Consider the following 12023-nt stretch of genomic DNA (forward strand, 5'->3'; position numbering starts at 1 on the left):
TGAACCTGAAAGTCCCTGGTGAAGTCTGGGATGAGCACATAAGGCGTCTTTTAAGCTTTGGAAAGCTTTCTCCGCCTGGTCAGACCACTTCACCATGACCGAACTCTTCCCTTTCGTTAGGTCGAAAGGGGTTGAGAGGGTGGCAAAGTCTGGTATAAAGCGACGGTAGTAACCAGCCAGGCCGAGGAAGGCTTTAACCTGTTTCTTAGTTACTGGTCTCGGCCACTCCCTAATTGTCTTCAGCTTTGCCATCTGCAGTTTCACAAGCCCTCTACCAACCGTATACCCTAAGTACTTGGTCTCTTCTAAACCGATAGCACACTTAGCAGGGTTTGCCGTCAGACCCGCTTCCTCCAGGGAGTTTAGAACTGCCTGTACCTTTTCCAGGTGAGATTCCCAGTCATTACTGTGAATGATCACATCATCCAGGTAGCTCGCGGTATAGTCTGTATGGGACTTCAACAACCGGTCCATCAATCTCTGAAAGGTTGCTGGAGCCCCATGTAGACCGAAGAGTAGGACCTTAATTGGTATAGCCCGCCTGGTGTAGAAAATGCCATTTTTTCTTTAGCAGCCTGTGTTAGAGGTACCTGCCAATACCCCTTAGTCAGATCAAGGGTAGTTAAGTATTGGGCAACACCAACTCGGTCTATCAGTTCGTCCACCTGTGGCATAGGGTATGTATCAAATTTGGAGACTGCATTTAGTTTCCTTAAATCATTACAGAACCTGATCAAGCCATCCGGTTTCGAAACCAGCACGATAGGGCTCGACCAGTTACTGAATGATTCCTCGATTACGTCGAGGTCCAACATTTTCTGTACCTCCTCTTTAACGGCCTGTCGCCTAGCCTCAGGTAATCTATAGGGCTTAAGATGTATGACCTTCCCAGGTTCTGTATGGATGTTATGCTCAATAACCAAGGTTCTCCCGGGTACAGGGGAGAAAACTCGGGCATTGTGCACAAGAAACTCCTTTACCTCCTGTTTCTGAGGGCCAGACAAGGTGTCAGCAATTTTCACTTCAGGAACAGAAGGTTCCCTAGATGGTACAGTCCGAACTACAGTAACCAACGCTTCCCTCTCTTTCCAGGGCTTTAAGAGATTCACATGATATAACTGTTCTGGCTTCCTTCTCCCGGGCTGTCTAACTCTATAATTGACCTCTCCTACACTTTCTAGGACTTCTTGGGTCCCCACCAGGTGGCCAAAAATGTACATTCTACTGTAGGTACCAGCACTAATACCTTATCTCCCGGCCCAAACACCCTAAGTCTGGCATTTCAGTTATAAGAGTTCTGTTGTGAACTCTGGGCTTGCTGCATGTGTTGTCGCACAATCGGCAACGCTGCTGCAATGCGATACTGCATCTGGGAAATATGCTCGATTACTGTTGTATGATCTCCCATACAACAACTCAAAAGGGGAGTAACCTGTAGACGCCTGAGGAACTTCTCTTACGGCAAACAACAAATACGGTAAGAGAAAATCCCAGTTTTTACCATCTCGGTCTATGGCCTTCCGTAACATATGTTTAAGAGTCTTGTTAAACCGCTCCACTAGGCCGTCGGTTTGCGGGTGATAGAACGAGGCGTGTAAATGTTTGATATTCAACAACCTGCATAGCTCTTTCGTAACCCGGGACATAAAAGGGGTTCCTTGGTCTATTAATATTTCCTTGGGGATCCCGACCCGAGTAAACAACAACACTATTCTTTGGCTATGCCTTTAGCGGATGTATTCCGGAGGGGAACCGCTTACGGATATTTTGGGGCATAGTCTACAATGACTAGAATGTGTTGATGGCCCCGTGCTGACTTTGGTAATGGGCCTACCAGATCCATTCCGATACATTCAAAATGAACTTCAATAATGGGCAAGGTTATTAACAGACTACGGAACGATTTTACTGGTGAGGTCATTTGACACTCTGGACATGTCTCACAATAAAGTTCTACGTCTTTGTGTAGACCCGGCCAGTAAAATCGCGCCTTTATTCTATCAGTGGTTTTCTTTACCCCTAGGTGTCCTCCCAGGATATGGCTATGGGCCAGGTCCATTAACTGACTTCTAAAGGGCTTTGGCACCACTAGCTGCTCTAACCTATCAGGGTCTTCTCTTTCTACCCAATACACTAAGTCATTGTTGTAGACAAAGTAGGGTGGTGATGGCGTAACCTCAGGGTTAACTGGTACCCCATTTATGCTCACTACTGTGGCTTTGGCGTTTACTAGCGTCAAATCGTCTAGTTGGGCAGAGGCAAACTTTACGGGAGCAACCTGTAAATCTAGTTCTGGGGGGTCCTCAACCTCAGGTCCTTCACCTGCCATAACCTCTAACAGAGAACCAGGGTCTACTGGATCGGGAACCTCAGACCTCAAGGGCACATCCTGAACACAATCAGACTTCCTATCCCACAGTTCCCAAAACCACAGGAAATCCTGACCCACTAGTAACTCATACATCAGATTCGGCACTACCTCGACCTGATGATGTACTGGGCCGATGGGGTTTTCTATGTACACTCGTGTAGCCGGGTAACTGCGATCATCCCCATGGATACAGGTTACCTGTAAGGAGACTCCTGGTAGAAACCCTGACTGGACTAGACGTGCAGCAACCAATTTAACTGTACTACCAGTGTCAAGCATTGCACTTACAGGTATCCCATCTATATTGACTTCACACATCCTATTCCTCTCTAAATGACCTTTCTCTATCACAGTCTGCTTAACAGCAGGAACCCCCCCCCCCCCCCGAAAAATACCCCACAGAAATGTCACATTGCATTCGGTCAAGGTTCATAGGGCAAACTGCTGCCACATGTCCAAGTTCATGAAATTTGTAGCACTCAGTGAACTTCCCAAAACTGGGTCTCAGCCTTCAGGGTTTCATAGTTTTTCGCTTGCTCTGGCTCCAAGTCATAATAGGCCTTCTGCGAGTCCCCCACCAGGAAAGGAGCAATTATTCCAGCCCACTGCTCAACTGGCCACCCTTCGCGTACTGCGGTGCGCTCGAAAATTGACAGTTACGCCTCAACGTCATCGTCCATCGTCATTTTCTGAATAAGGTGCGATTTTACCTGGTGAGCGACCTGTGGGGCCACGCTAGTCTGGGCGGAAATTTTCTCCCCCAATACTCGGAGCTCCTGGTGTAGGCGAAGTTGCGCCTCGTGTTGCTCTTCTTTTAGCGTCTGATGTCGCGCTGTCCCTACATCTGCTGTACTAACGCCGCAGTACTTTCAGTTTGTGACTTTGTCATCTGTTGTAAGCTCTCATTATTGGCTTTTGACATCTCCTGCAAACCCCGCAATAGGATAGCAGCATTTTCTGTTTGCTTGTACTGTAGCGAGGTTAGAAATGCCTCCATTTTCCACTTTCACTGCCTTGTGGACTGCCCGCATTAAACTCCACCAATTGTGATGTCCACACCACGTTGCAGTCTCTTTTATCCAGATCAAAGGCAGGGAAACGTAGTGCTGATGCACAGGAGGGTTTATTTGCCAGGTACCTCCCCTCAAACACCTTTTGCTTCAATATATCACAATATAGAACGGAGTCGCCCTGTATACATATAGAACGGAGTCGCCCTGTTACATATAGAACAGAGTCGCCCTGTATACATATAGAACGGAGTCGCCCTGTATACATATAGAACGGAGTCGCCCTGTTACATATAGAACAGAGTCGCCCTGTATACATATAGAACGGACTCGCCCTGTATACATATAGAACGGACTCGCCCTGTATACATATAGAACAGAGTCGCCCTGTATACATATAGAACGGAGTCGCCCTGTATACATATAGAACGGAGTCGCCCTGTATACATATGGAACGGAGTCGCCCTGTATACATATGGAACGGAGTCGCCCTGTATACATATAGAACGGAGTCGCCCTGTATACATATAGAACGGACTCGCCCTGTATACATATAGAACAGAGTCGCCCTGTATACATATAGAACGGAGTCGCCCTGTATACATATAGAACGGAGTCGCCCTGTATACATATGGAACGGAGTCGCCCTGTATACATATGGAACGGAGTCGCCCTGTATACATATAGAACGGAGTCGCCCTGTATACATATAGAACGGAGTCGCCCTGTATACTGTACATATAGAACGGAGTCGCCCTGTATACTGTACATATAGAACGGAGTCGCCCTGTATACTGTACATATAGAACGGAGTCGCCCTGTATACATATAGAACGGAGTCGCTCTGTATACATATAGAACGGAGTCGCCCTGTATACATATAGAACGGAGTCGCCCTGTATACATATAGAACGGAGTCGCCCTGTATACTGTACATATAGAACGGAGTCGTCCTGTATACTGTACATATAGAACGGAGTCGCCCTGTATACTGTACATATAGAACGTAGTCGCCCTGTATACATCCTCCTAATGACATTGCGGCTTCCTATTCGCCAGTTGGAACGAAGTTACTGTGGTGGCCACTTTGATTTCTCAAATGGAAGAAAAAACGCCGGCAACTAAACAGGTTACGTATCGGGAACTGAGGGGGCCGTGGAGCTCATACAGTAGCGCTGTACAGCTCAAAAGGGCTCTCCCCCCTTCCCTGGGTAGGGCTGTACAGCTCAGATGGGCTCTCCCCCCTTCCCTGGGTAGGGCTGTTCAGCTCAGATGGGTTCTCCCCCCTTCCCTGGGTAGGGCTGTTCAGCTCAGATGGGCTCTCCCCCCTTCCCTGGGTAGGGCTGTACAGCTCAGATGGGCTCTCCCCCCTTCCCTGGGTAGGGCTGTTCAGCTCAGATGGGTTCTCCCCCCTTCCCTGGGTAGGGCTGTTCAGCTCAGATGGGCTCTCCCCCCCTCCCTGGGTAGGGCTGTTTGGTTCAGATGGGCTCTCCCCCCCTCCCTGGGTAGGGCTGTTTGGTTCAGGTGGGCTCTCCCCTCTTCCCTGGGTAGGGCTGTTTGGTTCAGATGGGTTCTCCCCCCTTCCCTGGGTAGGGCTGTTTGGTTCAGATGGGCTCTCCCCCCTTCCCTGGATTCACTTTTGTAAAAGTAGAAAAGGGAGGTGGAGTATGTTTATATGTTAAACCGGATCTAAAACCTATTATAAGGGATGATGTCTATGAAGGGAATGATGAAAATGTAGAGACTTTGTGGATAGAAATTAGCAGTGGAGGTAAAAGTATAAAGAAAATGTTTGTGGGAATATGCTATAAACCACCAAATATCTGTGAGATTGAGGAAGCTAAAATACTTTTGCAAATGGAGAAGGCATCAAAACTGGGTCATGTTTGCATAATAGGGGATTTTAATTATCCAGACATAGACTGGGGCAATGAGATTAGCGTTACAACAAAGGGGAACAGGTTTTTGGGGGTGCTTAAAGACAATTATTTGACCCAAATTATTGAGGAACCAACAAGGAGAGGGGCAGTTCTGGATTTGGTCATATCAAACAATGTAGCAGTAATAACAAATATTTAAGTCCTGGAACATTTGGGTAACAGTGACCATAACATGGTCTCATTTGAAATAAATGATCAAAAAACAGATTACTTGGGTTCAACAAAGACCTTAAACTTTAGAAAGGCAGATTTTAATAAACTGAGGTCTAATCTAGTAGGAATACAATGGGATGATGTTTTTGCAGGGAAAAATGTAGAAGATAAATGGGCAGTCTTTAAAACATTGTTAGAAAAGCACACTTATCAGTGTATACCCTTGGGTAATAAGTATAAAAGAAATAAATCAAAACCAATGTGGCTAAATAAACAGGTAGGGGAGGAAATGGACAAGAAGAGGAAGGCGTTTAGATTCTTTAAGTCAGAAGGGACAGAGACATCGTATCAGAATGATAAGGAATGTAACAAAAATTGCAAAAGGGCAATCAAATTAGCAAAAATGGATAATGAAAAAAGGATTGCAATAGAAAGTAAGGTCAACCCTAAAAGTTCTTTAAGTACCTTAATAACCAAAAAATGAGAAAAGAAAATATAGGACCCTTTCAGTGTGAGATGGGTAGGCAAATTATTGGAGATAAGGAAAAAGCTGAGGTGTTAAACAAATTCTTTGCCTCTGTGTTTACCAGGGAAGAATCAAGTTCAATAGTAGTGCCGCAGGAGGAAGCCAAAACCTCCATATTAATGAACAATTGGTTAACTGAGGAAGAAGTTCATAAGCGACATGAAAAAATTAAAGTAAATAAGGCACTTGGCCCCGATGGCATACATCCAAGAGTTCTCAAGGAGTTAAGCTCAGTAATAGCCAAACCATTATATTTAATATTCAAGGACTCCATTTCCACAGGCTCAGTACCACAAGATTGGCGTAAAGCAGATGTGGTGCCTATATTTAAAAAGGGAGCAAGATCACAACTGGGAAATTACAGACCTGTAAGCCTGACTTCTATAGTGGGGAAACTACTTGAAGGTTTAATACGGGATAATATTCAGGAATACCTAATGGAAAACAAAATTATTAGTAATAGTCAGCATGGATTTATGAAGGATAGATCTTGCCAAACTAACCTTATTTGTTTCTTTGAGGAGGTAAGTAGGAATTTAGATCAGGGTAATGCAGTTGATGTGGTCTACTTAGATTTTGCAAAGGCTTTTGATATGGTTTCACACAAGAGGTTGGTGTACAAAATAAAGAAAATTGGACTCAGTAATAATATATGCACCTGGATTGAAAATTGGTTAAAGGACAGACAACAGAGGGTTGTCATAAATGGAACTTTTTCAGGTTGGGCTAAAGTCGTGAGTGGAGTACCTCAGGGATCGGTACTGGGACCCCTGCTTTTTAACTTGTTTATTAATGACCTTGAGGTTGGCATTGAGAGCAAAGTCTCCATCTTTGCTGATGATACTAAATTGTGTAAGGCAGGGGTGGGCAACCTATTTTTCAATGTAGCCACAGGTGTGGCGAATTAGAAGTGAAAATAGCCACACCATGTAAAAATGTAGATATTATGTTGCGCATGCGAACATTTTAAACACACGGTTTGAAAAAGTTTATAAATTCTCAGACCATAACCCCCCTCAAGCTCCCTCACCCCCCTCCTCCTCTCACCCCCTCATGCCACCACCACTATCTTCCTCCTCATCTCATTTCCCCCATCATCATCTCATGTAAACCCCCTCATCTCCCCAGCACCCTTCATCATCTGCCCCAGCACCCTTCATCATCTGCCCCAGCACCCTTCATCATCTGCCCCAGCACCCTTCATCATCTCCCCCAGAAGCCCCCTCATCATCTCCCCCAGCAGCCCCCTCATCATCACCCCCAGCAGCCCCCTCATCATCAGGCAGCAGCAGCCCTCTACCCCCCGTCCCAGGCATCAGCCCCCACCCCTCCCCCGTATCAGGTATCAGCCCCCACCCCCCGTATCAGGCATCAGCACCTGTCCCCTGTATCAGGCATCAGCTCCCCTCCCCCGTATCAGGCATCAACCCCCCTACCCCCCATCCCAGGCATCAGCCCCTGTCCCCCATCCCAGGCATCAGCCCCCCTCCCCCCGTCCCAGGCATCAGCCCCCCTACCCCCCGTCCCAGGCATCAGCCCCCTTCCCCCCCGTCCCAGGCATCAGCCCCCGTCGCCCCCGTATCAGGCATCAGCCCCGTCGCCCCCGTATCAGGCATCAGCCCCCGTCCCCCGCATCAGGCATCAGCCCCCGTCCCCCGCATCAGCCCCGTCTCCTAACCAGATCGCGGCGGCTGAGAAAGAAAGGGAAGGAAGCGGTGGTGGCGGGCCTGGCCAGGGGAGGGAGGGGATGGGAGGAGCGTGTCAGCGCATCAACTTCTGGTGCTGGAGGGGAGGTAGCGCGTCACACCACTGAAGCGGGCTGGGAGGAAGGGGAGCGTGCCACACAGCCGGAGCGTGCTCCTTCCCTACCAAGTAAGGCAGGCCTGCACAACTCGTAAAGCGAGAAGGGCCGAACTGTTCCAAGGAAAAAAAAATTGGGCCGCACAGTGAGTGCAGGAGTCTCGGCGGCCCTTATATTGTGGTTACTCAATTCGCCAAACTTTGACTCCCAATTCGCCACAAGTGGCGAATGGCGAAAGGGTTGCCCACCCTGGGTGTAAGGTAATAGAATCAGAGCAGGATGTAATTTCTCTTCAGAAGGACTTGGAGAGACTGGAAACGTGGGCAGGTAAATGGCAGATGAGGTTTATACAGATAAATGTAAGGTTATGCATTCGGGATGCAAGAATAAAAAGGCGACTTACAAATTAAATGCAGATATATTGGGGGAATCCTTGATGGAGAAGGATTTAGGAGTGCTTGTAGACAGCAGGCTTAGCAATAGTGCCCAATGTCATGCAGTAGCTGCAAAGGCAAACAAGATCTTATCTTGCATCAAACGGTAATGGATGGAAGGGAAGAAAACATAATTATGCCCCTTTACATAGCATTAGTAAGACCACACCTTGCATATGGAGTACAATTTTGGGCACCAATCCTAAGAAAAGGCATTATGGAACTAGAGAGAGTGCAGAGAAGAGCCACCAAATGTATAAAGGGGATGGACAATCTAACTACTGAGTATAGGCTAGCTAAATTAGATTTATTTACATTAGAAAAGAGGCGTCTAAGAGGGGATATGATAACTATATACAAATATATTCGGGGACAGTACAAAGAGCTTTCAAAAGAACTATTCATCCCATGCAGTACAAAGGACTCGGGCCATACCTTAAGGTTGGAGGAAAGGAGATTTCACCAGCAACAAAGGACAGGGTTCTTTACAGTAAGGGCAGTTAAAATGTGGAATTCATTACCCATGGAGACTGTGATGGCAGATACAATAGATTTATTCAAAAAAAGGTTGGACATCTTTTTAAATGGGAAAGGTATACAGAGATATACCAAATAAGTATACATGGGAAGGATGTTGATCCAGGGATTAATCCGATTGCCAATTCTTGGAGTCAGGAAGGAATTAATTTTTCCCCTTAATGGGGTTTTTGTTTGCCTTCCTCTGAATCAATAAGTAAGTATAGATATAGGATAAAGTATTTGTTGTCTAAATTTAGCATAGGTTGAACTTGATGGACGTACGTCTTTTTTCAACCTCATCTACTATGTAACTATGTATATGTAGGGGAATTGCTCCTTTAAAATACTAACAAAAGTAACAGCAAACACAGTAACACCATAAATATACCAGCGTATGCATCCGTAGTAAGATGAGTCCAGCACTCTACTGGTCTTCATCACATATTCCATAATAGCAAATGGTCTGGAACTCCACCACAAAGGTAATCAGTTGTTAGGACACCTACCTCCCATTGTCTGATACCTCTGGTACGAGTAGAGCCCAGCTCACCTGTGTACAGCTCCGTGTCGGTGTATTCATCCACCTTCTTATGGTGCAGGATGTAGTCGGACACTTTGGTTCCAATCGCCGCCTGCACATCAAGCCACTCTAGTGCCACCACCGTGCTGGAGGGTTCCATGCCGGGGCAGAGGTGGAATCTGGAACCACACAACAGGGAGTCAGAGACCACTCGAGGGTTTGGGGCTTCCCTTGGGACAGACGGATACTCACACGGGTGGAGGAAGGGGGCTGCAGCTTGGTAGTCCATTCTCATCAAAGGCACTTAAATCACACCGGCACCAGTCCTCGATGACTTCTCCTTTCCCGGAGCACCAGTACAAGCTCAGGAACGCACTGCGGACGGCCTGGGGGACAGAGACAAGGGACCTTCAGGATCAAAGCATGCCACCCACTCTATTTAGATTGTAAGCTCTTAAGGACAGGTACTCCTTTTCCTAATATTACTACTATGTCCCAAGGGCTTATCCCCATTATGTGCTATGTTATTATGTCCCGTGTATTACTGCTGTGACGCGCTGTGTAAATAAAGATAAACACATATACAGCACCTAAGGATACATCACAACCTCAGTGTTAATACCTGTGTGTGTGTGTGTATGTGTGTATATATATATATATATATATATATATGCAGTGGAAGTGCTGTATGCTGGGTGATAATGGGGAAAGGCGGGGTTGCAGACCTGCCTAAGACATGCAGATGAGCATACAGTTATATTTGCATATTTGCTTTCCTGTGGAGGGTTTTTGTCACTTTTTTTACTCACCTTTTTTTACTCACCATAACTTAACTCAGTATTATGGTTTATATATATATATATATACATATATACATATACATATATATATATATATATATATATATATATATATATATATATATATGTATATGTACACACCATACTTTATATAAGTTATGGTGGGTGACAAAGGTGACGAAAAACCTCCAGCGTATCACATATAGCAAATAAAAATATCACTTGTGAGCACATTTAGTCCAGGGGTGCGCAAACTGGGGGGCGCAATACTTTTTTTGGGGGGGGCACAGCTCACTTACCTGGCTTCAGTCCCCGCGTCTCCATGGCAACGTGGCGTCAAATTACACTTCTGGGTCTTGTGACGTGACAAGACCCCACGGCGTCAATTGACGCCTGTTGCCATGGAGACGTGGCATCAAATGACACTGTGGGTCACGTGATGTATTAGAGGTAAGGGGGGGGCGCCACACAGGGGGAGAGCAGGCAGCAGGGGCGCATCGCAGGAAGTTTGCGCACCCCTGTCTTAGACAGGTCTGCAACTCTGCCTTTCACGATTATCACCTAGCATACAGTGCTTCCACTGTGGCAAGGGATTCTGGGAAATGACATGCAAATGGGCAAACATTGTGTCACCTTTTGCCTTAAATCCATTTTATAAGCAAAAGCTCTGCTGTTCTCACAGCTTGGGATTAGATGCAAAGCCAGTCAAACCACTCACAGACATGTTTCAACCTTTATGGGTCTCATCAGTGGCTGGTTGTACTGGCTCTGCAATAAAGGAAATTCAGAAAGAGTGTCAGTGACCGACCAATCAACTTAAAAAGCTGACCCTACACACATAACCCTGCTGCATGAGGGGAGGGGGGCAGGGACATGGGGATGGAGGCATACGTCCATCAATTTCGGCTGATCTCTCCCTAGGTGCAGTCCCGACACTGCTGACAATCGACTGCTGGAGGCCGTTGTGATCAGAAGCCCAGAGGTCCTGTAGCAGTTCTGGCTTTCCGTAAGCGAGAACAACGGAGTACTTGTGGGAGATCATTGGGGAGGTTTCATGCAGCAGTGGGGAGACACGGCTGGGGTACTCGTGGGAGATCATTGGGGAGGTTTCATGCAGCAGTGGGGAGACACGGGCTGGGGTACTCGTGGGAGATCATTGGGGAGGTTTCATGCAGCAGTGGGGAGACACGGCTGGGGTACTCGTGGGAGATCATTGGGGAGGTTTCATGCAGCAGTGGGGAGACACGGGCTGGGGTACTCGTGGGAGATCATTGGGGAGGTTTCATGCAGCAGTGGGGAGACACGGGCTGGGGTACTCGTGGGAGATCATTGGGGAGGTTTCATGCAGCAGTGGGGAGACACGGGCTGGGGATGGTGATGGAGAAGATCATGGTGATAAATATGTATCAACAATAGACTGACACTGTGTGCATGTCATGTTGTGTCCCATTGATACTGGCACAGTCACATGAGACAAATTCCTGCATCGCAAGTAGCATGCTGCGTTATCGTCACATACAGTATATCATGTTTAGTAGCCTCGGTCTCACCCTACACATTTGGGCCTCGCTCTTTCTCTGGACTGTTTAACATGGAGACCACAATGCCAGTGACAGAAAGTAGTGACATGAAGACCTAGTGGGGAGGTTAACTTTCCAGACATGGGGGTATCACGCAGAAACTCCCATGGACTTCAACAGGAGTTTCCGTTTAATAGTGCCCTGATCGGCACTATTGTATGTCTTTATTTATATAGCGCCATAAATATACATAGCGCTTCACAGTAGTAATACATGTTGTAATCATATAAATAACAAATAATATAAATAACAGGTCATGGGAATAAGTGCTTTAGACATAAGAGTAACATTAAGGAAGAGGAGTCCCTGCCCCGAGGAGCTTACAATCTAATTGGTAGGTAGAAGGTATAGAGACAGCAGGAGGGAATT

General features: G+C 46.6%; 1 protein-coding gene across 1 annotated transcript in view; it reads right to left on the reverse strand.

Moving 5' to 3' along the window:
- ASTN2 (astrotactin 2) overlaps positions 1-12023 on the reverse strand; it is a 440720-nt gene that overhangs the window by 62464 nt on the left and 366233 nt on the right. Inside the window, 2 exon segments of the mRNA XM_075579436.1 lie at positions 9305-9453; positions 9527-9660. Of these exon segments, the coding sequence (XP_075435551.1) occupies positions 9305-9453; positions 9527-9660 (283 nt within the window).

Source organism: Ascaphus truei, chromosome 21 (genome assembly GCF_040206685.1).
Source record: "Ascaphus truei isolate aAscTru1 chromosome 21, aAscTru1.hap1, whole genome shotgun sequence".
In the NCBI taxonomy this organism is placed as follows: domain Eukaryota; kingdom Metazoa; phylum Chordata; class Amphibia; order Anura; family Ascaphidae; genus Ascaphus; species Ascaphus truei.